Source organism: Mesoplodon mirus, assembly GCF_964341445.2.
Source record: "Mesoplodon mirus genome assembly, chromosome: 3".
In the NCBI taxonomy this organism is placed as follows: Eukaryota; Metazoa; Chordata; class Mammalia; order Artiodactyla; family Ziphiidae; genus Mesoplodon; species Mesoplodon mirus.
The window spans coordinates 34,968,162-34,995,364 of record NC_138978.1 but is presented as its reverse complement, the minus strand read 5'-3'; the positions used below and the strand labels follow the sequence as shown (position 1 = coordinate 34,995,364).

The following is a 27,203-nucleotide window of genomic DNA, read 5'->3' as shown; positions in this document are numbered from 1 at the left end:
AATATAGAATTTGTTATCAACTTTAAGAATGGAAGAAATCTTAAATCTATAAAAACACAATGAAGATTTACTAGAACATCATATCTTAGAACCGTAGCACTAAAAGGAACCTAGCAGTTTTCAACTCTGACAGAACACTTTTTTAAACAAATCTTACAAGGAACTCAACATATATAACATATAATTTCAGTATTAAATAGCATAAATCAATTTTATACATTCAAATTTATGTTACTTATTTTAAAGCCAACTGACATAACCAATCAGGTAATTTTGATTGAAATTAGAGATTACTTAATTACAGATATATCAGTCTCAGCATCTTGTTTATTTCTGTACTGTGCTTTACTGTAGGGAACCATTTTTTTTTTTTTTTTTTTTTTTTTTTTTTCGTACGCGGGCCTCTCACTGCTGTGGCCTCTCCCGTCGCGGAGCACAGGCTCCGGACGCGCAGGCTCAGCGGCCATGGCCCACGGGCCCAGCCGCTCCGCGGCACATGGGATCCTCCCAGACCGGGGCACGAACCCGTATCCCCTGCATCGGCAGGCGGACTCCCAACCACTGTGCCACCAGGGAGGCCCGGGAACCATTTTTTTAAAAACTGTTTTATAAAAATAGAAACAAATAGTAACAGTTTCATAGTTTGCCTGTAACCTCAGGATATTATTCAAATAAATTAATACAAGAGCATGAAGGAATTGCAGAAATATTTGTTTCAAAGTTAAATACCTTCAATATCTAAAAACTATGTTCATCCTATAATGTGTAAATATGACTAGAAAAGTGGAACAAAAAGCACAAAACCTTGTAGTACACACTAAGCCAATATTACAATGTTATCACTTAACGATGTGTTACCCACTCACTATTAAGGACTAAACACCTGAGACTTGCCTAGAATTTATTAGGCACAGGACCTATGTTCTACAGTATGTTCTGCAATAGTGTACACACCTCCTATTAGGGGAAGAAGAAGAAAAAAAAAAAAAAGACCAGACTAGAAGACACAGTCTTCACCTTTTTAAATCAAGTATACATTTATAAGCATTGTAAATATATACAGAGACATGGCGGAGGAACTTTATTCTGGTGATGTCCAACTGGCAGGTAGTACAATAGAGTATACACATCATTTAAAAACACATTTTAACAGATAAAATAGATGTTAAAATTGAAATTAAAATAAAATGGGTACAGAAGCTCTTAAGTACTCCTGTGAAAGTTTTAGAACCCATACTCTCCAATTAAAAAAACCACTGCTCTAATTTTACAGATAAACTGAACATAGCACATTCCCAATATAACTATTAGGTAGTAGAATCAATGTTGTTTCATAAAAATAAAAAGCTTTTACAATCTATTTTTCTTCTGTTTATTTCAATGTATTTACAGCTGTTTATGAAATTAATATTTCTAAAACATAAACAAGAAAGCACTTCAAAGATAGGGCTATGACTTCTAAGTTCAATAGCAAATCCTATACTGAGGATAAACTTCTTAAAATATGAATCAACTAGTGGTTTAGAAATGCCATTACCATAATGCACAGGAAAATGAAAGCAGCAACCTTTGCCTAAGTAATATTTACTTTCTCATTATATATGACACAGTATATACAGCCAAATAACTCATGCCTGTCTACTCCTTTCCTTATAAGCTCAAATACAGGCTTACATTTCAGGAAAGCCACTTTGAGCTACTTTTTAAAACACACCACCACACAAGCAAACATATTTCTAAATGTCTGTGTGCTTTTGCTGATACAGACACACATTGGGATCTGTGTATTTAGTCATAAGCTTTTCTGGGACTTACTGGAAAGACACTGGGGAATGACTGAATCTAATTCTAATTCTGTCAAGCATTCATGAACTTCTAATAAGAAACTGAGTAATGTCATCAAATCTCCATCTTAATTGTAAGATACAAGTAACAAGTGTCTCAGGAGGTTGGCTTGAAGGCAGTAAGCAGGTCACACAGACAGTACTAAAGGCACTGAGAGCCAAGGGTGTACTCCAGCAAAAGCTGGACTTTATTATTCCTCAACTATGGAGATTTAGAATCAGCTAAACACGGGGCTGATCCCAGCACTGGGCGTTTAGAAGCCAAAGGAATATAATTTAACAAATAATAAGGGGTGTGGGGGGTCTGCTACCACTTAGAAAAAAATTTTAATATCAGGATCCAAATATTCGCCTGGGGGAAAGAACAGTTAACTTCCTTGCATTGAACAGGATGCAGGATGGCTTTGGATACACAGAAAGCAAACTGTGTAGCTGGCTGAGGGGAAAGGAACAGTTTCAACCCTATCAAAGAGAACAGAGGCACCCCCGTGTTCGCAGATGCACCTCAGCAAGGACACCCTGTGACCCTTTCCTCTCACTGACCTTTCCTCCTCTGCCTTTTCTCACCCAAATATACACCAAATCTAGAAACTTCTCTAACCCCACAAGTTCTCCCACATTTACACCTGAAGGAGGGTGATAGAGTTACTGTATGTTTTTGGTTTTTTTAAAAAAAAGATCAAAAACCACTTTGAGACTGAGAAAGTAAAGAATGGAAGGGCTTGATCTCTGAGGAAGAACAAAAGTCAGCACAATTGCCACTTCCCTCAGCCTCCAGCCCAGACATCATCTCATCCAACCAGCACCCTCCAGCCAGACGAACCTCACAAAACAGTAAAGGGTCCAGGTCCCAAACTGGTCCCAGGACAGTCTGGTTTCCTCAGTAGATCCCACACACACTTAGGTCTGACAGCACCCAGCCCAGAGGCTGTCCTGGCCCTTTAAGGAAGGCAACTGGGAAGGCCTCCGTCATCTACCCCACCCTCGAAAGCCCCACAGCAGATTTCAAGAAGCACTGGGCACCCATTACCTGCTCTGCCTCTGGCACATCTCTTCCAGTACAGAACACCGGCAATTCCAAGAATGTGCGTCAAAATAAAGATGGTTGGTGGCAAATAAGACGAATCTAAGAGAGGCATTTCCAGGCCCGTCCTTTCTCCTCCCCTGAATTAGCCACAAGCCCACAGCTCAGCACAGCCTCTAAATGCCTTTCTCCTGAGGTTACTGCTGTCCTGTACTATCAGCACAGAGGCAGAGGCCCGCAGCTCCGTGTTGTCAGACACTTCCTGGTGGCTTTTCCTCCATCTCGCCTCTGTTTTACAGCAGGCAGTAGTAGATGGGGACTAAAACTCTGCAGTGTGTCTCAGACAAAGCCCAGGAAACAACTGGCCAGAGGGGGAGGGGAAAGGGAAGGAGGAACCAGGAGAGCAAAAAGGGGCGTCTAAGCTACTGCTGAGCTGACTCAAACTCTATGTTTGGCATCCTCTGTTCAGCTTAAACAAACAAGCCTCAGACCCTTCTACAAGAAGGGAGACTGTCAGAGGACGCCACACTCTTAACTTTCCACTCCCAGCCTGGCTGGGATGGAGCCAGAAGAAGAAAGTTGCAGAAACACTAGGGAACCGCTTGCAGGGAGCAGGCGAAGTACGCAGGGATGTGTAGTGTCCACAAGTTCCCTGGCCTAGTTGGAGGGCAACCCTTCCACACCCACAACCCGGGAGGAGGAGGTAAGGGACCTGAACATCACCACAGAGAGGATCACATGCAGAACAAGCTCCACAGAAAAGAACGCCTTCAACAAAACTAAAGCCTGCTTGCAAATGAAAACTTGATATGGACATTGCAGCAGCAACTGTACACACTTTAACACTTACACACCCAGTTGAATGAATAAAACTAAGAGTCCTGGCAAGATATAAAGCAACTGGAATTCTCATACACTGCTGGTGGGGGGTGAAATTGGCAACTCTAGAAACTACTCTAGAAAACAGTCATACACATACCAGGATGACCAAGCTGTATCACTCCTAGATACTGACCCAAGAAAAACGAAAACGTGTCCACACAAAAACCCGTAGGTAAATGTTTATAGCAGCTTCATTCAGAATAACTAAAACTGAAAACAACCCAAATGTCCATCAACTGGTGAACTAATAAAAACTGTGGTGCATCCATACAATGGACTACAACACAGCAATAAAAAAGGAACATACTCCTGATACATACAACAGCATGGATGAATCTCAAAAGCATTATGCTACATGAGAGAAGCCAAACACAAAAGGCTACGTACTGTGTGATGCCACTTATATGACATTCTAGAAAAGCAAAACTACAGGGAGAGGAATCAGATAAGTGGTTGCCAGGGGCTCAGGGTGAGGGAAGGGAACAGACTAGACTACCACGGAACACAAGAAAACTTTATGGGGTAATGGAAATGTTCTATTTGCTGACTCTGATGATAGTTCCACGACTGTATACATTTGTCAAAACTCACAACATTGTAGACCGAAATGGGTGGATATTATTGTATATATATTATATTTCAATAAACCTAAGAAACACATTTAAAGACTAGAAAGAACTCTGTACAACCTAAGCTGAATATGCAAAGTTCTTGCAGTACCACTGCCCCTCTTCTCATTTACTTCTCTATGAAGAGATACTTTACCCCCTTTTTTTTTAATAAAAGGGAAGGGTTTTAGATTTGAACAATCTACTAACCAGAAAGATGACAAAGGGCCCTTGATGGGGGAACTAATATTTACAATGTGTATGTTTTAATCTGGTATCAAGACCATCTACGATTTTGTGCTAACCTACATTTTATTCATCAAATATTTACCACGTACCAGGCCCTGTTCTAGGTACTGGGAACAGAGTAGTGAACAAAACAAAGATCTTGCTTTCATGGGGCTTATATGCTAGTAGGAGAATAGAGGAATACACAAAATAAACATAAACAAGTAAACATATACTAAAGGAGATGAAGAGGAGAAAGGAGAGCCAGAGGGGAGATGTTTACAGTTTTATGTACAGGATGGTCAGGGAAGGTTTCTCTAATAAGATGACATTACAAACCAACAAGTCATGTGGCTTTTTAGAGAAAGGATAAGCCCCCCAAAAAACGAGCAAGTACAAGGTCCCTGAGGCAGAAGTAGGCTTGGTGTGTTCAGGGGACATCAGGGAAACCAGAACGGCTGAAGCTGAAAGCGAAAGGGAGTGGCAGGAGATGAGGCCAGAGAGGGATCGGATCATCTACAGCTGTATAGGCTATTCGTAAAGAATCTGGTTTTTATTCTAAGTGAAATGGGAAACCTTTGAAGGTTTTCCTGTGAGCAAGTGATAGGATTTAACTTAGATTTTAAAAGGATCACTCTTGCTGCTATATTGATAACAGACTAGAGAGCGACAAGAGCGGGAGCAGGGAAACTAGTTATAATGCCATTACAATAATCCAAGTGAAAACTAGTGCCTGAGATATGATAACTGAGACCAGGGTGCAGTGGTAGAGATGGTGAAATGTGGTCATATTCTGGACAAATTGAAGAGTCATCAGGGACTTCCCTGGTGGTGCAGTGGGTAAGAATCCGCCTGCCAATGCAGGTGACATGGGTTCAAGCCCTGATCTGGGAAGATCCCACATGCCGCAGAGCAACTAAGTCCGTGCGCCACAACTACTGAGCCTGTGTCTACAGCTCGCGAGCCACAACTACTGAGCCCACGTGCTGCAACTACTGAAGACCGCGCACCTAGAGCCTGTGCTCCGCAACAAGAGGAGCCACCGCAATGAGAAGCTCACGCCCCGCAACGAACAGTAGCCGCTGCTCACTGCAACTAGAGAAAGCCCGCGTGCAGCAATGAGGACCCAACGCAGCCATAAATGAATGAATGAATGAATGAATATTTTTAAAAGATTAATAAAAAATATATATATATATATATATATGTAAAGGAATCATCAGGATCTGCTGATAGACTGGATGTGGGGTGAGCAGGGAAAAAACAGAGTTGAGAATGACTTCCAGGTTTGGGGCCTGAGAAATTCAAAGGACCAAACTGCTATTTACTGAGATGGGAAGGGCAGCCAGAGAAGCAGAGGGTTTGGGGGTTCATTGGTGGTTGCAGTTGTTTGGGGTGGTTTTTGTGGGGAGTGGGGTAGGAATTCCATTTTGGATACATTAACTTTGAAATGCCTAGTAGACATTCTAGTGGAATTGTGAATAAGCAATTTAATATATGAATCCAGAGTTCTGGGAGAGACCCAGGCTGTTGCTTTAAAGCCAGGAAACTAGATGAGATCACTTAGGGAGTAAACACAGAGAGAGAAAAGGTCAAGTGCAAGGACTAAGCCCTAGAAACTCTCCAACATTAGGTAGGGAAGAGGAAGAACCACCAAAAGAGACTAAAAAAAGAAGCCAGTGGATTAAAAGAACCAAAAGAGCATGCTGCCCCAGAAGCCAGGTGAAGGATGTGCTCTAAGTAGTGACTAAGCTGTTAATGTGTCAGGAAGAGGACTGAGAATTGACCATTGAATTTAGCAATGTGGAGGTCGCTAGGGCCTTTAACAAGGGCAGTCTTGATGGCATGGCAGAGAAAAGGTCCAACGGGAGTGACTCAAGAGAGAATGGAAACAATCAGTGACAGTAACTAACATCAACTCTTTTAGGAAGGAATTTTGCTGTAAAAGGGAACAGAAAGAGGGATGTAGGCCCAAAAGAGAATTTTTCTTGGCATGTGAAATGTTGTCAATAATTGTGTCTGCTGAAGGGAATAAGCACTAGGGAGGAAAAACTGATGGTGCAATCCAGTGGAGACTAAGCCAGAGCTCCCTCTGGAGCAGGGCTCTCTTGTGAAACGGAGCACTTCATTCATTCATTCAATTTAAAATATGGAGCATTATGCTAGACACAATGGACGCAAAGATGATGATGACACCCCTCTTACTGTGGAGAAGCTCCTGAGCTGTGATGGTCAAAGAAGACAGACTTGCTTGGAAGGGAAACTGATATTTATTAAGCAGCTACTAGAAAGCATCTTCAATCTGTTATTTCAATGTAATCCCTGTAGTATCCCCTAAAATATCCCTATTTTATAAATCAAGAACTTGAGGCTCAGAAAATTCAAGTTATTTTGCCCAAAGTCACAAAGTAAGCAAGAAGATGAACTGACATCTGAACTTTTATCTGTCTGGTTTCAAATCAATATATTTTAGTCACACTGCCTCCCTTCGCTGAAAAGTTCTGGCAAAATCAGTATGCTAACCTGAAGCTAAACAATTTTAGATATTTATACGTTTGGAATGCTCCCTCTTTGTAAGACAAGAGCCTGTAAATGGCTCTACCCAGCTCTAAGGAAAGAATCTCAATTTCAACACAAAATGTTACAGCGCTAGCGCTGAGTCTTATAAATATCTTCACCATATTTTCATTCCCCAAAGTGAAAACCATTTCTCTGCCTTATTTTGCTACCTGAAGCCACTGCAAAGCTGTCTGAATTAGAAAATCATATATCATGCTTGTGCCATTCAAAAACACCTAGGAACTTTGAAGGAAAAAAAAAATTCAAGGACTCAAATATCAAGATACATTCTGAATCTACTGTTACTATTAGAGAAGACAATGAAAAGTACCCAAAGTAATTTACTCTTCATAAGATCTTTATAAGATGACATGCTATACCTTGGATACACCATTTTTCTACATATGACAGGTTAAAAAGTTTGTTCCCAGCCTTTGTGTATAGGTATGTATGCATGTTTGAAGGAAGAAAAATGAGCAGGGAAACTGCCTTTGTGAAAGTAACTTTTTCACTCAGAAAAACTAAGATGGATCTGTGTGCTGTCATTTACAGGAAGTGGTTAGAAGCTGGCAGGAGGGAGTGACTACTTTTCTTCTTAGAGATCATTTAATATACAAAGAATAGGCCATTTAAAGACATATTTAGCACCCCCCAGGATATCCCTTGCTAACAGCCAATGGGAAGGGCCCCAAACCATCAGAAAGCCTTGTAAAAGCAAGACTCTGAACTTCATTAAGACTTGAGACCTACCTTTCTATCAGATTACTTCACTCACAAGAATTTAGGACGGTCACCCACAACCATTACCCACAAGAAATCTTGGGCAACACCCCAGAATCACTTTAGTGTCTGCGACTGAGATGAAAGCAAGCCTGTGAGAAAGAAGGCTGCATGTTTTATTCAAACTGTCATGGAGTATACCTGGTTTCAAAATTAACTGACATCCGCAAGCATCAGAACTTCAGCAGATACTGACTGAAAACTTAAGACCCATATGATTAAAAGACTGAAATCTAGAAAAAAAAGGCGTACAAAGAGAGACTTTAAAAAATATATATATATATAACTGAGATTAAAATTTTGGTGGAGAGACTAGCATATGACTAATAGGATTGGAAACCGTGGGCTTCTGGAAATGGGAGGTCCAGGCCTCAAAACCTGGCCCTGAGCGCTTGTCATCTGTTTTCTCCTATGAGTCCAGAAGGCAGAGGATGTGGGCTTCATAGGAGCTAATTAGGAGACATACATGACTCCTGTCTCTAAGGTTTAGCAATATGGTATTGAGACAACAATAAACATGCAAAGGCTCAGAATGCCTACAAAGAATTTTCTATATACCCCAGAGTCACCAAATACAATAAAGTTAGGAAAATATCCAAATTTCTTGCTCAGTACCCTAGATGCCATAAGTATTTTAGTAGAATGGCAATTACAGGCCAAATCTGAAGCAAGGCTGCTTGAGTTCAAATCCAGACTCTACTATATATGCCACATTAGCACCTGTGGGCAAGTTACTTAAATGACTTCAAGGAACCTCAATCTCCTCACCTGTAAAATGATGACAGTAATAGTACCTGTCCCACAGAGTTGTAGTGAGTATTAAATGAGTTAATGTATTTAAAGTGTTTAGATAGTGCCTGGCACATAGTATGTGCTCAATAAATATTGCCTATGATTATCATTATTTGGAGGAACAGCAAACAAACTACATCTGATCACAAGACTTCTGAATACTGCTCAGACTTTACAAAACCTTGGTAAACTGATAATTTACCTAACCTATAACCAAAATTACCGAATCTAATTTACCTGATCCCCGTCTCCAACCTGCCAACCCTATCCTCATTCACTGTGAGATTAATCTCCCTGAAGCACGCATAATGACTGGTGCATCTTAAATGCTCAATAAATGCTCATTTGTAATTTAATTCTAAAGTTTTCAATTCTCCACAGTCAGCAAATTAAGTCCAAAACTCTCTGGCTTTACAATATTTCCCTCGCTTACCCTGGAATGTACTGTATTTCCTTCCCATCTCCGCAAGTCAAAGTCCCACTCCTACGGGTCAGTTTAAACCAGTACTTCCACAGAATTTTCCCTGGTGACTCCCTCCATCCCAGTTAGAAGTAAACACCTCCCTTGAATTTATACTTTATGTGTTTCTCTCTCATAACGTTTAGCAGTTTCTACTTTAGAATATAGTTGTGTGTATATTTTGACTCCACTAAAGTTTTTGAAGTTAGATGAATGTTCTCCTGTATAAAATCTCATCACTAAATAACTACTTGTGGAATGAGTGAATAAATGAATGAATGAATGAACAAAAAGAGCAAGAGGATCTGAAGAGCACTGTGAGGGCCAGGAGTACAAGGGCGGAGCAAACTAGAAAGAGTAAAAGTGGGTCCAACAAATCATGAAGATTCCCAGAATATAAGCTTTCCTTGAGAATCCATCTATTTTCACCACAAAAACATACACCAGAGAGCAAGTGCCTGGAAAACTGTTCTTATGGCAGAAATAACTCAATATGCTCCTCTAGTTTAAGAGAAAAAGTTAACTTATTGATTCAGAAATTCCACTTCTAGAAGTCTCTCCAGATACGGATTCTGTCCAACAGCCAAACTTTCCCCAAACCCCGTTCTTCTCTTTCCCTCTCTCTCCCTCTTCCCAGAACTCTAAACTTAACATAATCTGTTAGCCAAACCTCGACTCAAATTCTGACTTCATGGTTTCTAGCTGTATCTTTGGACCAATTACTTAATCTCTTTAATCCTCAATTTCTCCATCTGTAAAATGGGGATAATAAACTTACCTCTTCACAGTGTTACAGTGTGAATTAGGTGAGAAAATGCATGGGCTATTCGGCACGCAGTAAGCACTATTAACTATTTTTTAAATATTAAACATTCCCTCATTAATGTTAACTATTGTTACCATTGTTCCTACACTAGAACATTTATGCCCTAGCAAAGCATCAAATCATCTTCAGTGGCCAGTGCAAGGAGGTAAGTCAAAGCGAAGTGTGTGGTATTTAACAGCTCTAAACCACCAACTCCATGAATAAAACAAATTGAGCTTCAATGGCACTGCTTCAAAAAGGAAAAAGACAAGCATTATTAGTCAACCATAGTATCCATATTACCATTTTAAATAATCCCTCTCTTTGGGGTTCTGACCGTTTCCCCCAAGAAAGTAAAAATAATAAGATCTAGCTATTAAACTTTTTCCAGGATACTCTGAGAGTCAGTACCTTAAGTAAATGGAGAAAAGATGATATAAGAATAAGAAGCCCTGTCTATGGGGGTTGCTTCTGAATTTTGCCAAGGCTGTTATTTTTGTCCAGAAATATCTGTCATCCCAAGTAAATGCACATTGAAGGAGAGTTAGCATCTTACTCATATCCCGCCTAAATGCATTTTTTAAATGCTTTTCCAGATAAAAACAAAAAATGGTCTCAATGGAAAATGTCTTTTAGTGTGGTCTGGCTAAGAACACGTGATCAACTTCAGTTTTCCTGAGATACCAGAAAATCAAGAACGCAAGAGAGTAGAATAAGCATGCAGCTGACAGAGGGGGTCAGGAGCTCAACAATGATGTAACCAGGCAGGCTTGAGAATGCCTAAGGTAGCAACATTCAAGGTTCAAAAGAGTTGTCCAGGCCGAGATAAGAGGTAGGTAAGAGAGACCAACTTAAACTATTTATCCATGGAAACCAAGCTTTGCACACAAACAAAGAGCTAATTTTAGATCTCTGTGAGACAGTTTTCCACATCCAGGCAGTAGCCCTAAGTGAAAAAGATGTAGAACTTGCCCACTGAAGACAAAGACAGATTTGTCAGCTTCTTTCCACTTGTGAACCCTTGGAGCCTGCTCCAAACCCTAATTCAACACAAGAATTATTTTAGTCTTTCTCAGGAGAGTCTACCACCAGGCTCTGCTTACCTTCTAATCAAACCCTCTGCTCTCGTGACCCCTTACCAGGGCCCAAGGACCAAAGTCAAATGAAACATGGCTAGTAGGATCCCTCCTGACAGTATCACTTCAGAATTATGTGACCTTAGGGAAGCCACTTAATGTTTCTGAACTTTGGGTTCGTGATATGTACAATGTGTATATAAATCCTGTTTCTCAGCATTGTTGATAAGATTAAATAAGAAATATATGTAAAGTATGTAGGTATACATCAGATACTTAATAAACAGTTTTCTTCCCCTATCTCCTTTCATTTTCTTTAAAAATTGCTCTTCAAATCTTACTCATAAAATCGATTCCATCTCAGCCTTTGGAATAATCTGCTCTTCAAATACTTAATGATCCACAACGTTCTTTTTTTTTTTTTTTTTGGTGGTATGCGGGCCTCTCACTGCCGTGGCCTCTCCCGTTGCGGAGCACAGGCTCCGGATGAGCAGGCTCAGCGGCCATGGCTCACGGGCCCAGCCGCTCTGCGGCATGTGGGATCTTCCCGGACCGGGGCACGAACCCGTGTCCCCTGCATCGGCAGGCGGACTCTCAACCACTGCGCCACCAGGGAAGCCCCCCCTTTTTTTTAATGTATTTATTTTTGGCTGCATTGGGCCTTCGCTGTCGCACGCGGGCTTTCTCTAGTTGCAGCGAGCGGGGGCTTCTCTTTGTTGCAGTGCGCGGGCTTCTCATTGCAGAGCATGGGCTCTAGGTGCACAGGCTTCAGGAGTTGTGGCACGTGGGCTCAGGAGTTGTGGCTCGCGGACTCTAGAGCGCAGGCTCAGTAGTTGTGGTGCACAGGCTTAGTTGCTCCGTGGCATGTGGGATCTCCCCGGACCAGGGCTCGAACCTGTGTCCCCTGCACTGGCAGGCGGATCCTTAACCACTGTGCCACCAGGGAAGCCCATCCACAACGTTCTTAAAACAAGTTCACATCTTTTGTTTCTGCTCTAATATAAAAAAAAATAGATAGTACTCTGTACAATAAAGACAAGGAATCTGATTGGTCTATCATAGGATTTGGAGTTTCTCTCATTTAGAGCTTAATACCCCAGTGACCCCTACTGGACAAAGATAGATGCAGAAGACTGAATTTTATAACCAAGACAGAGACTCTGTGATTGCTTTATTCTAGTGAAACCCTTACACACAGAACTTAATATTATACAAGCTCAAGCTTGCCTCAAAACCCACATACACCCATAACATAGAAGACTGTCATTCCTTTCACAGGAGACATCATCACCACAATTTGGTTGGCTTACTGGCACCCCCAACTGGATGCCCAGTATTCACAGCTTTGTGATGAGTCCTTATAGAGAACAGCACAGGCAGAGAAGGAACAGTCACTGGCACACAACTCCTACCCACCCCCACCCCCCCGCCACTACCCTGCAATTTTTCCATTCCCTGAGCTGACTCACTCTCACTCTTCCCGCCCGCCCGCAGCCAGGGCCACTGTGTGTGCCTGGTGAGTAATGCACCCTCCCAGCTGATTCTGACTTAACAAGTAATAAAAGGAAATGTGGGTAACAGTTTTAATGGAAGAGAACACACACCCCGTCCTGGAAACAGTGATAGCTCCTCTCAACCCCCTGCAGGGACTCAGAGCTATAGTGAATTTCCTCCGATGACAGCCAGGTGGCAATGAAGAAAGAGGCAAAGGCAGAAACACCAATGAGTACATCTAAAATCTGAGGACCACAGTTTCTATTTTGGATAAAACCAAAAGGGATGGGCATGAAGCAGAGCCCAGCCCAGCCTACTGGTCAGTTCTGGTTCATTCCACCATAGACTGCTTGTCTAGCAACAGCTCTGCCCAATGGAGACTGCAAGCCAGCCCCAGCATCAGACCATCTGCTATCATGCAGCCTTATACTGTGAGGCAAAGCATGATGAAAACCACATCTCAGAGGAAGAGGCAGCCTCTTAAGTACATGCCCATCCACCCCCAAGTACCCAAAGTAGGGAGTGAGGAAAAGAATGGCACCTGGCTTTTTTGATTAGTGACTGGCACAGTTGATATTCAATAAATCCTAAATGCACAATAGCTATTGTTCAACTTTCTCCCAACAGATATTCCTAGATCTTCTAACCCCTCAGACATGATGAATCTATGGAGCCATCTCAAACATTCTGGAAATGACTGCCAAGAGCTAAATAACTCAGGGAAATCAAGGAGGATCTCTGGCACAGACAATTTACCTTAAAGTACTTCAAGCAATAATCCTTGATGTATTATCAAACAGCAAAACTTTAACTAGGACCCAACTAGACTGGGTCTGCCCCCTACTGTACGCACTCTACTACTGAAGAAGAAAAAGAATCACCCCACATAACATCATAATCGGATTTTTTTTTAATTTTCCTGAAATCAGGGCATTTTCAGTTCAGTTGCTTATATTTTTCTCACCTATAATCCATGGGTCCCTGAGGCCTTGGAAGAAAACTGTTATGCAACTCAGTTTTTGACAAAATTCAGAATATTCAATATCCTGATTTGTCAAAAAAAAAAAAAGAAAAAAGAAATTATCTATGACAAAATTACCTACATTACTAAGACCAAAAGATATGTATAAAAATTTTCAACAAGAATGAAACAGAAAGTGCCTTCTGGTTAACTCTGGATTAACCAGAATATTTAATTAAGCATATATCAGATTTTATCACTACATTTAGCAGTTTGAGAGCTAGATGATGAGGTTACAGCTCCAGTTCAGTCCCTAGCTTATTATATGACTCTAGCATCGTTTAATCACACTGGATCTATTTATTTATTCATAAAATGATTTGATAGTCTAGATCTCTAAATTCTTTTTCAGTTCTAAAACTCTGCGGTTCCGTGAAATATTTAGTTGCCTAGGTTCTATGTTAACTGTTACCAACAATTGAAAATTTACAAACTAGTCTTATACTATCTTTTAAGAGTTCACAATCTAACAGGGAAGCAGTGAGTGTATAAAAAATTATAGTATAAGGCAATATATGTTTTGTCATGAGGAGGGCAAGACCACAAAAATTCAGTAACGGAACTTTAGTAACTCAGTCAATGGAATGGTCATTATGCGGGAGGAGGTGGGGGGAAAGGCTTCCATCGATTGGGGGCCTGGAAGAATATGTAGGATTTCAACAGTCTGAAATGAGAAGAGTAGATGTTCCAGGAGGAGAGAGGGCACAAGCAAGATTATGGAAAAAGAGGAAGAAACAAGCGAAGCTAGAGCACAGGGTTTGTGTATTTGAGAGAGAGAAGGAGAAGTTGCGAAGATTCACTTCTGCCCACCTTAGGTTACACATGGCAGACTTAATATGCATATTTATCTCCACTCCCTTCTGAAACCTCAGAAAAATGACACTAAAGGAATAAAAATGGCACAAAACCACAGGAATAAAGAATTCAAAATATCAACAGAAATTTGACAAACTGGAGAATGGAAAGATAAATGGTACCTGATTTAAATTTCAGCTTTCTGTTTCTGCTAAGTGCTTGTGGGGGACGGGGGACAAGGCAAACAGTGCTGCAGGACTCCAGAAAGGCTCAAGAATTAGAAGCACTAGGTACCCCTGAAGGCTTGGGGGGAGGGGAAGAAGAGCTGCAGGGTGAGGCAGAACACAGGCTGGTTCAATGTCTTCAGGCTCACATGAGGTCAGAAGTGAGGTACCTCACTGAAAGCAGTAGCATTAAATGAAATTTGACATAATGAACAAGACTCTCCCCCTGCCTTACTGCCCTGCTTGGCAACCCCAGAGATCTGGCTTCCAGGCTAAAGAGGTCCCAGATAGGAGATCGGCCAGTTCCTCCCTGGGGAAATGGACCTCCCCCTACCTGGTCATTCAGTAGAGCATACCAGGCAACAAGCCCCACCAATCAGCTTTTTAGGCTTCCAATCAGCTTTTTTCGGGGCTCTTAATTATGAAGATCACCAAGAAACATCAGACATTCAGAGTCTCTAACATGAAAGACAGAGACCAAATGAACAAACAGAATGAGCCTGAGACAGAGACAATACCGGAAGCAGAGGAAAACAGTGATAATTAATACCTTCAGAGAGTCCTAAAAGGCAATATTGCTATAAGAAAAGAACAAGTATATAAAAACGGAACATGAAGAGAATAAGGGGAGAAATGCTTAAAATAAAAACTACGAGAGAAAAAAAAAATTCAAAGAAGAGTTGGAAGATGGAGCTGAGGATCTTCACCATAAATAAGAACAAAAAGAGACAGAGGAGTATAGAGTGGGGGGAGAGGACAGAAATCGAGTCCAATATCCAACTAATACCAGAAGGAGAAAATGGAAGAGAGGAAATTATCAAAGAACTAATAAACGGAAGATGTGTTTTCAAATAAAGAAGGTCCACAGATAACTCAACTCAGCAAATGAAAAAAGATCCTCATCAATGTACATCATCATAATATTTCAGAATACCAGGGATAAAAATAAAATCTTAAAAGCTATCAAAAGAAAACAGATCACAAAACAAAAGTCAGGAACCAGAATGGCACAGGACTTCTCAAGAGCAACACTGAAAGCCAGAAGAAGGAACACCTTCAAAATTCTGATGGAAAGTCATTTGTAACCTAGAACTCTATGCCCAAACCCCTCATGAAATGAAAAGTAGAATACAGACATTTTCAAATAAGCAAAGTCTCAAAAATATTAACCTCTCATGTATCCTTTCTCAGGAAGCTACTCTAAGATATATTCCAATGAAGAGATGGAGTAAACCAAGAAAACTGACTGCATGAGATCCAGGAAACATGGCATCCAATACAGAAGAGAAGCAAAGGAATTTCCTAGTATGATGATGAAGGGAAGTCTCAGGGTGACAGCTTTACTAAAGGCTACAGGTGGAGAACAGAAAGCTCTTGTGGGATGTCTCCAAAGAAAATACTGAACCAAAAGATTATCTGACATGTTCCAACATACTAAGAGTTGTCTTAGAGTCCTGTAGGAGAGTGTGGAGATAGGTACATAGAACACTAGACAAATGATAAAATAGGGCAATTATTAATTCCAGGAAAAAAATTTTTAAAGTTGGTCAAGAAAGGAAATGTAATTGTAGAATACTATGTGGCTCAGCTTTAATCAATGTTTATATAATCATAATAATCTAAACACTTGAGTACCAGGCAATGGTAGTAAGGTATAACAGCAGAAAGAAGGGGGAGGGGGGCTGTGTAAAGGGGACAGGGATGAAAGAACTAAACCCTAATTTCCTGGAGTAGAACATCAACAGATAATGTCTAAAACTGAAAATTCAAGAATAACTAGTAGAAGGGTATATTTACGAAGTGTAGTGGAAAATACTAAAAGAAACAGCTAGAAGACTTGGAAGCAGTTCTCAGACGTGTGGAGGGATAGAACAGATTACTTTTGTTAGAAGCCTCATAGTAATATTTGACCTTTTAAAATTAGAATAAATATCGTTTTGATAAAAACAATTTTATAGAAAGTTGCACTGGATTATGAAAGGTCTTAGGTGACAATATGAGTTTGGATTTTATTTATTCTATAGGTGATAATGAGCCCCTAAAGGAGTCCTTTTCCTTCCCCACCAAAAAAATCAAAGAGATGTTTGGGATCCCAGCTCATACGTGGATTCTCTTAACATTCTGGTTAATTGGCATATCAGAATAGTTCTCCCTTACCACTGCTCAACCCCATGATTAAAGGCCTTGAGCTCATAACCAAAGGGAAAGAGGACTTGTATATATTATGGGGCAGATATAAAGAACATGTTCAGGTCAAGACTGCTGCTTCTGCTCAGTGAGTCAGGTGGTGATTTCTGAAACACTGTCATCACAAATGACCCTCAAGGGGCTCCCATATCAAACCCACCCTAGAGAATATTTTCCCCTGGGTTCTTTGGCACTTCAAGTTAAAAGTCTCTTCTAATGACTTGTTATTTCATGGAGAGATACAGAGAGAAGCACAACTAGCAGGGAGGAGGAACAGTGCTAACTGGGGCCCAAGGAAGCCCAGCACCCTTCTCTAAGAAACAAGCTGTCTGATTCATGTCCTTCATACCCTACTCCAAAGATCGGCTTTAGTCCCACAGTGTACCTAGCAGTGTTGTCCAAAAACAGAACTCATGATCAGCCAGAGGATGCAACCATTAAAGACAGCACCAAGTAATAAATAAAGCTGTCCTCCCTCCCTTTCCAATTTCAGGGGGTTTCTTTTTTGTTTGTTTGGGGGTTTGTTTTTGTTTTTTCTTCTTGCTTACGATATATCTTAAAGAGAGGCAATACCTCCTACTTCTTGGCAGTCTCCTATGCTACCTAAAGGTCCCTATCTCCACGCCACTTTCAGATGAACAATACATAAAGCACAAAAGCAGAAATTGATATTGCAAAGCTGTCCCTCCCCAGATATTCCTTGAGACCTGAATCCTAAGGCAGAGTACTAGTAATAAATACCCTCTCTTTTATCTTTTTGTAAACTGCTGATTTAGCCTCCAACCTCACAATCACACAGACTCTGGTAGGTGCTAAAACATAGTGATGACAAGGAGCACTCCTTACAGTCTTAATGTAAATGGGAGCCTGAACACCTAACCAACTTGAGTACTTATATGAAAAGATTCGAAAACTTATCTATCCGTCCTCCTGACTGTAAGTTTCCCCCACTTATCAGCTTCATCCAAACACACCAAGGAGGGGACCCAACTCAAAGAAGAAAAATGAAAAACAGGAGACTTAACTAAGATTAGAGCAAAGATCCAGCTCTTGCCAAAACACTGGAGGGAACCAGAGCACTTCTGGCAAATAAGGTAAAGTCCCTGAGATCTGACCTTCTGATATCTAGGCAAGTTCCTATATCTATTGATAATACCTCAGGGAAAATGCCACACCTCGAACCACCATGAGCATGTGATTTTCAATTCTCAGACACAGACCCTGCAAGCCATGGAGCTGATGCACAGAGCACAGGAGCCCATACACACCACACCATGTGTGAAATAAGTCCATGACTGGCACCAGATGTCATGAGATGTCTCACCCAGATAGAAACACAGTACACCTAAGACAGGCATAGACTTGCATGCTCTGAAGGCACTGAACAGCACTGCCCGCAACAGGGCTCATGAGAAAGGAAGTGAAAAACAGGTGACATTTCTTGTGATCCATGCCAGTCAATCATTCTGACTACCTTGGCAACCGTACTACCCAAAACCTCCCTCCAGCACCTCAATCAAGGTTCCTGTCTCCACCTGCTCCTCTGACATCATCCTGTCATTATATTTTCTTTGAAATGCTTCTGACGAAAAATGAGTCACCTCTTCCTGCCAACACAGGCCCTAAGCCTCTATCAGGCAAGTCATTCTCATTTGTCAATCTTCTGGGGGCAAGGCGCCACCCAGAGGCTCCTTCAGCTACCTCCATACCTCCCAGGAAAGAATGCCTCAGAGCAAGATCAACAGCCAGGAGGAAAAATGTAAGAAGTGAAAAGAATCAAGGTTCTTGGTGGAGGTGGGAATGGGGCATGGGACACAAAACATAAACTATCTATTCCAATGGGACACACAGTTGAGAGGATAAATAAGCACTAAGGTAGGGCACAGACAGTCACACTTAAAACTTGCAAAGGCTTCAACCTCAGAACATTCACCTTAAAAGATTTGGTTCCTGATACAAAGTGCCATCAGCTATTCTCCTGCAAGAAATAATTGCAAACATGATTTCTCACCTCAAGATGAGAAAGGCTTTCGGGCAACAGTCACCTGCCCCAGTGCTCAAGACAGTGATGCTCTAACTTCAAGATTCATGGTGGCAGGGATAGGAGCCAAGTTCAAACTGACAAAATGCTATTCAGACATACAAATCACCCTAAATTTTTTGCATAACAGCTTTATTTTTTTTAACATCTTTACTGGAATATAATTGCTTTAAAATGTTGTGCTAGTTTCCGCTGTATAACAAAGTGAATCAGCTATACATATACATATATCCTCATATCTCCTCCCTCTTGCGTCTCCCTCCCACCCTCCCTATCCCACCCCTCTAGGTGGTCACAAAGCCCTGAGCTGATCTCCCTGTGCTATGCAGCTGCTTCCCACCAACCATCCATTTTACATTTGGTAGTGTATATATGTCCATGCCACTCTCTCACTTCTCCCAGATTACCCTTCCCCCTCCCAGTGTCCTCAAGTCCATTCTCTATATCTGCATCTTTATTCCTGTCCTGCCCCTAGGTCCTTCAGAACCATTTTTTCTTTTTTTTAGATTCCATATATATGTGTTAGCATACGGTATTTGTTCTTCTCTTTCTGACTTACTTCACTCCGCCTGACAGACTCTAGGTCCATCCACCTCACTACAAATAGTTCAATATCGTTTCTTTTTATGGCTGAGTAATATTCCATTGTATATATGTGTCACATCTTCTTTATCCATTCATCTGTTGATGGACACTTAGGTTGCTTCCACGTCCTGGCTATTGTAAATAGTGCTGCAATGAACATTGTGGTACCTGTCTCTTTCTGAATTATGGTGGTTTTCTCAAGGTATATGCCCAATAGTGGGATTGCTGGGTCATATGGTAGTTCTATTTTTAGTTTTTTAAGGAACCTCCATACTGTTCTCCATAGTGGCTGTATCAATTTACATTCCCACCAACAGTGCAAGAGGGTTCCCTTTTCTTCACACCCTCTCCAGCATTTATTGTTTGTAGATTTTTTGATGATGGCCATTCTGACCGGTGTGAGGCGATACCTCATTGTAGTTTTGATTTGCATTTCTCTGACGTTAGTGATGTTCAGTATCCTTTCATGTGTTTGTTGGCAGTCTGTATACCTTCTTTGGAGAAATGTCTATTTAGGTCTTCCACCCATTTTTGGATTGGGTTGTTTGTTTTTTTTTTATATTGAGCTGCATGAGCTGCTTGTATATTTTGGAGATTAATCCTCTGTCAGTTGCTTCGTTTGCAAATATTTTCTCCCATTCTGAGGGCTGTCTTTTCATCTTGTTTATGGCATAACAGCTTTATTGAATTTCATTCACATACCATACCCATACCTTTTAAATTATATAATTCAATGGAAGCATATTCACAGAATTGTACACCATCACCACCGTGTAATTTTAGAACATTTCACTACCCCCAAAAGAAACCCTATATCCATCAGCAGTCATTTCCCATTCCACCCTCCCCTAACCTTGGCAACCACTAATCTACTTCTTTCTCTATGAATTTGCCTACTCTGTATAATGGAGTCATACAATATGTGGTCTTTTGCGTCAGGCTTCTTTTGCTTAGCAGAACGTTTTCAAGTTGGCTCCTTTTTCTTAGCATATTTTCAAGTGTGATCCATGTTAGCACCAATTAGTACTTCATTCCTTTTTATTGATGAATAATATTCCATTATATGGATATGCCATATTTTGCTTATCCATTCATCAGTTGATGGATACGTGGGTTGTTTCCATTTTTTTAGCTAATATGAATAATGCTGCTATAATCATTTGTGTACAAGTTTTGTCAGATATACATTTTCCTTTCTCTTGGATATATACTTAGTGGAATTGCTGGATCATTTGGCAACTCTGTCTTTAACTTTTTGAGGAAACACCGAATTGTTTTCCAAAGCAGCTATACCGTTTTACATTCCCAACAGCAATGTATGAGGGTTCCAATTTCTCCACATCCTCTCTGTGTCTTTTTGATTACAGTAACCATTCTAGTGGGTATGAAGTGGTACCTCACAGCAGCTTTGACTTGCATTTCCCTAATGACTAATGATGTTGAGCATCTTGTCATGTGCTTGTTGGCCATTTATATATCTTCTTTGGAGAAACGTCTATTCAAATCTCATGCCCGTTTGTGATTAAATTATTTGTCTTCCTACTGTTAAGTTCTAAGAGGACTTAATATATTTTAGACAAAAGTCCCTTATTATATATATGATTCACAAATATCTTCTCCTATTCTGTGGGGTGTCTTTTCACTTTCCTAATAGTATCCTTTGAAATACAAAAGTTTTTAATTTTGACCAAATCTGATTTATCTACTTTTTTCTTCTGTTGCTTGTGCTTTTCGTGTCATAGTCAAGAAACCATTGCTTAATCCAAGGTCATAAAGATTTATTACTAAATTTTCTTCTAACGGTTTTATAGTTTTAGCTCTTACACATAGGTCTATGAGCCATTTCGAGTTAACTTTTGTACATCGTGTGAGGTAGGGGTCCAACTTCATTCTTTTGCATATGGATATCCATTTGTCCCAGTATAATTTGTTGAAAAGAGAATTCTTCCCACATTGAACTGTCTTGGCATTTCTGTCAAGAGTCAATTGACCATAAATGTAGGGGGTTATTTTTAGATTCTCAATTCTATTCCATTGATCTAAATGTCTATTCTTATACCATTACCACACTGTCTTAATTACTGTAGTTTTGGAGGAAGTTTTCAAATTGGGAAGTGTGAGTCCTCCAATTTGTTCCTCTTTTTTCAAGATTATTTTGGCTCTTATGGGTCCCTTGCATTTCCATATGAATTTTAAGATCAGCTTGCCAATTTCTACCAAAAAAAAAAGCCAGCAGGGATTTTGGTAGGGACTGATTGATCTGTAGATCAATCTGGGGAGTACTGCCATCTTAACAATATTAAGTCTTCCAATTCATGAACATATAAAATAAAAAGAAATCTGAGCCACTGTTTTCTGATACTTTGAGACAAAACTACTCAAATTTCCTTATACTCTTAAATATACTGGAGACACTTGATTTTGAAGATTCCTCCCCAAAAGAAGTGATATGCTGTGCTGCGGAACAACTAAGCCCGTGAACCACAACTACAGAGCCTGCGCCCTAAAGCCTGAGAGCCACAACTACTGAAGCCCGCGCGCATAGAGCCCGTGCTCCGGAAGAAGAGAGGCCACTGCAATGAGAAGCCCACGCACCGCAACGAAGAGCAGTCCCCGCTCACCACAACTAGAGAAAGCTCACACACAACAACGAAGACCCAACACAGCCAAAAAAATAAAATAAAATAAGACAAAATTAAATAAATAAATAAATAAATAAATAAATAAATAGAAGTGATATGCTAAAAGATACTGATTATAAAGCCACAACATGTCTTTCATATTGCAAAGCAACACATCACGCTGTATAACAAGTTTCCAAAACAGCTGAGCACCCAAAGTCCTAAGACCTAGAGACATCGCCAAGCATACTTGTGCTGAAAGGAACAACAAAGGCCCTGTGCTCTGCCAGGCCCCACTGGCCTTGGCTCATTCCACTTCAGTAAAGGAAAAAGGATGGAATAACCATGAGCCACTTCTCCACCACAAATGCCTCCAATATGACAAAATAAAAAGTGTTCAGAAATTAACATCTTCCTTTATATAAATTGGCCACAAATCATTCCTGAGAGAAATAAACCTTTGCATCAGTATTAGAGTAGGAAAACAGAAATTTTACATAAAATGGACTCAAATATAGCAATCCAGTTGGAAGAAGAGAAGCAATCATAGTAAGTCTTAATTCTACATTTATATATAAACTCTTTTCCCTTAAATTTGTTTATTTAGAGTGGCTGAGGAGGGGGAGGTGATGAAGACTATGGGGAGGGGGGCTAAAGGCCCTCTTAGCTCTCCTTTGGGTTGCTACTACACTTACCAGACAGGAATAAAGGCAAAGAATAACATAACTTCATATTACAATATATAAACTATACAATTAACATGTAGTTAGATAGGCAAAAAGCTAACCAAAGGCAATCTAAACCCTACCATCAACTCTCACCTCTCCAGTCACACAGCAAAACTCCTACTTTTTTTCTTTTTCTTGGCCGCCTGGCATGCGGGATCTTAGTTCCCCAACCAGGGATCGAACCCACAACCCTGCAGTGGAAGCGTGGAGTTCTTAACCACTGGACTGCCAGGGAAGTCCCACAAAGCTCCTACTTTCAAACACAATTAAATGCCTACTGTGTGTGCCAGACAATGATCTTTACATACATAACTCTAATCCTCTCTAATTCCTACTCTTTCAAGTAGGAATTATCACTCCCATTTTATAGAAGAGGAAACTGAGACTTAAAGAGATTAAGTAACTTGCTCAGGATTATACAGCTAATAAGTAGCAGAGCTAGGATTCAAACCCAGGCATCTTCAATTCCTTATCTGGTGCTTTTCCCACTAGTCCAGTGGCTTTCCAAATATCCCAAATCGCCTATCTATGCTTCATCCCAAGACCTTCAAGGAAGAGAAGACACAGAAGGGAGTCCCACTCCAACTGTTCTGGGTGAAACTGGTTTTCCCAGACCAATTAAAGCAACATAGGGGAGGTAGGGAAAGAGGCAGAGGTGAAGTGGGGTGAGAGAGAAGGGGAGAGGGGGAAGGGGGAAGGGGAAGAGGGAGAAATATGACCAAAGACAAAGATGGACATCAGTAAAGAAGTATGTGTGGGAGTTCCCCTTACAGCTAAAAATGAAACTGAATAAGGGCAGACAAACTCTGGCCAACAAAGATGACCTCAGTCAAACTTTTTTTCCTGATGATTTCCATTTCTCCCCTGTAAACAGGAGTTAAAATATCACGTAATCACTGCTTAATTATTCTCCACAAGTTCACTGTGCTTTAACTCCTTATATTCTGACAGTGTCCAGTATGCTCCTAAAACATCCAGGAAGGGAACTAAAGAAACCATCAAGAGATGGCTAAAGCTGACAAGAAAGCAGAAGGAAACTTTCAATAAGCATAAGGCTCCAAAACCACTTTACCAAGCCGGAAGTATTATATTAAGCTCACAGGCCACCTGTTCCTTCAGCTTTCCAATCTGACACCTACTTCATGCCATGGCCATGGCTCATGCACGGATTCCATGAGTGAGACGCCAGACCAGATTTCACTCTGAGGGTCAGGGCTTTAAAACCGCTGGAATGTGCCCCATAAAGACGTGGGGTGTCTGGGCAGCTGAAAGCCCCCAAGGGAATTCAGTAAGGACAACTGCTTTCCCTCAGCCTGAGGTTATTAGTTTAAAAATAAATCTCGGTGACCCTCATGCCTTAAGAATCATTTGGGAAAGAATGTTGTTGAATCCAGCAACTATTTGTCCCATTAGGGTGAATGAAAGAGAGGCGAAAAAGAGAGAAATGTTCTTGTCACCCCTCTCAAGGAGTCTGATAGGACACAAAGATGAGGGAAATCCCCAGTCGGCTTCCCCAAGAACAAAGGCTTATAGACTACAGTGTATTTCTATATTTCTTATATTTGCAGATTTTAGGAAGGATGCTCATACATGTGCAAATACTAAGATTATGTTCCGTATATAAAGTTTTGGTTTTTTTTTTTTTTTTTTTGCGGTACGCGGGCCTCTCACTGTTGTGGCCTCTCCCGTTGCGGGGCACAGGCTCCGGACGCGCAGGCCCAGCGGCCATGGCTCACGGGCCCAGCCGCTCCGCGGCATGTGGGATCTTCCTGGACCGGGGCACGAACCCGTGTGCCCTGCATCAGCAGGCGGACTCTCAACCACTGCGCCACCAGGGAAGCCCTCTAAAGTATTTTTTAAAGGAAACACTACAGTGTAACTATAAGGCAGTACGCTGGCAGGCCCCTGCGGACTGCCTGTCTTACTGAGGACAGGGATACAACCTTAGGCCTCATGCTCCTTTCCTGGAATTTGTAAACAGAAGGCAGATGGGAATAACTGTTTCCCTGACAGCCTAGGTACTGCGGAAATCCCCTTCTCAATGATTCCCATTTCTCAACTTGATTAAAATAACTACCACCCAGATTCTTGGAAATTGCCATTTTCCTTATTCAATTGGGAGCTTTATCACTATGGCAGTGCAGCTTTTCCTTTGAGCCAAATAGCTAAAGGATTTTAGCATTATTCTCACTCAAATGCTTCTGAAGACTTGAAGGTCAGTGGGAACAGCCTAAGGGTATTTCAGAAGGCAATGGCTCTCCCATTCACACAGCTGCTGGTGGAGATAGCAAAGTAAACAGTGCACAGAGCAGAACTGAGACTGTTCCACAAAGTCACGTCTTGGAGCTTTCTGAGAGAAGGCTGCATTACGGATGCCAATCAGAAACTGGGCATGGGCTGTGCACACCTACCTTCCTCTACATGACCAAACACTCCCCCCACCACCACCAGCCCCCTCTCGGTGAACACCAAAAATGTTAAGAATGTCACATGGAGTGGTTCCTGGGCCCCTCTTTGATGTTCCCTTCTTGAACAGCAAAATGACGACAGCCAGAACCTGACACGGTTATTTGTACATTAGCCATCAATCTGGAAAACTCCTGCAGTATAAGAAACCCCATTAGGTGGTCCAACACCAGAGGCTCCACAAGTCTATCACAGCTGTTGAAGTTTTTGTTTTATTGGAGGATTTAGTTGCTCATCTTTTTGTTTTGTTTTTAGTTTTACAGTTTTTCTGGGACAAAGAAGAAAGGTACCTGGCTGAAAATAACCCATTTTCCTTAGGATTGAGAAAACAAGGAATACAGCTTTGAACTTTGTTACAATGTGATGTTTTAAAACAACAAAAGCTGAAGGAACTGGGCAAACTCACAATGGATGGCTGGGGCAGGGTTGCAAAGGTCAGAACAACTGTATGCTCCTCCCAGCCAGAAGCTCCTGCCGCCTCAATGTCTGAACACACCGCATAAACTTCTCCCAGGCCTGACTGACTGCTTGATTTACGTGAAGCAAGGGTTATCTTTTGCAAATCATTTTTCTCATTAGTTATTTTTTTCTGATACCGCCCGCCACCCTCCGCTCAAAAGAAATAGTTTAAAAAAAAAATTTTTTTTAGAAAGTACCTAGCTTAATACTTACCAGTAGAAAGGGGGAGGAAAGGGGATAAAGAACTCCATTTTCCCCACCTAACCTTTTCACTGAGTAGATACAACTGACCCTTGAGGCCCTGCGAAACCCCACCTTGCCCTATTTGAGTACTAAACTAGCATTCAGTACCTTATATTTTCAGATTTTTTCAAGGTCCCAATGAACAGCAATTCCATCTCCTCCAGTTCTGTGACCAAATCAGGACAAGAGGAATTACAGCCTCGCTGAGCTCTCTCTCTAAATACACATACTACCTTCTTTTCTCAAGTTGAACCAAGGGACCATGAGCCCCTTGAAAGCAGGGACTGTATATTCTCAACACCTAGTCATGTACCTTGCAAAGAGTGGAATTCAACAAATGTTTGTTGACCTTGACTATCCTTCTGTGTGCCAGCTGATTCCCTACACAAACCCTCGCCCTCCTGGAACTATGGTCACCAAACTCCCTTGTCTCAAACCTCTATGCCAGTGACAGTGATTCCCAGTCCTAGAAGTTGTAACACAGCTCTAAGTTTTTGTCAAGAGATGCGACATAATTCTCAAATAGATCTTTGACAAGGAACTAAATTTAACCCTCTTGAAGTTCATATTATCTAGCATTTTTGTTAAGGAAAGGAACTGAAATAAAATTAAACGAAAGAAAAGAAGTCACAATTCCCCAAAGGCTGGGAGAAGGAAAAAAAAAAAAAACAGTTACAAAGGACTGCTCCCATCCAAGGCTTCAAAGGCAAGCAATGTGATTAGGGGAAAAGGAATTCAACTCCAAGTCAGGAACCTGGGTCATGACTTTAGCTTGTCAATAATCAGCTGTGTGACTTGGGGAAAGTGTCCCTTGACCTCTCTAGGTGGGCTGCATTCCTCATCTATCTCTTCATGATACTATGATTTTGGGGTTGATCCATGAACCAACTAATCATCTAGAGCTAAAACAGTGATGCATAGTAGGTATAACAAGAATTCATTTCTAACTGGCCTAACACAAGCAGACATTTTCTATTGAAGAATGACCCAAAGGGGGAAGAAAATGAAGGAAAGAAAGGGCCTTATGTGCAAGGGGTAAGAACTGTAAGTTAGCAGAGGACCAGAGCGGAGGAGAGTGGAAGCTATGACTACAGAATTAAATGAAGACTGTTAGAGGCCTTCCCCTCCCACTCGCGCTCTCTCCCCCAAGCCCCCTTTAAAGAATCCTGAACACTGAAAATAATTAAGAAATGCAACAAGCAGCCACACAGATAAGCATTTTGGATAAGAGAAGAATGCAGAGAGCTATGAAACATGTTTAGAAGAAGAAAATAAAGATTT

The 27,203-nt window shown here is 41.1% G+C and overlaps 1 protein-coding gene across 9 annotated transcripts in view; it reads right to left on the bottom strand.

Moving 5' to 3' along the window:
* Positions 1-27,203, bottom strand: part of MACF1 (microtubule actin crosslinking factor 1) — a gene marked incomplete at its 5' end in the record, with an annotated part of 343,589 nt that overhangs the window by 239,615 nt on the left and 76,771 nt on the right. The window contains one exon of one of the 9 annotated variants that reach the window (XM_082612371.1): positions 2,875-3,249. The exons of the other annotated variants lie outside the window; for them this stretch is intronic. Within the exon in view, the coding sequence (XP_082468497.1) occupies positions 2,875-2,983 (109 nt within the window). Of the gene's footprint in view, positions 1-2,874; positions 3,250-27,203 lie in introns of those variants that run through there. 9 annotated transcript variants of the gene reach the window in all.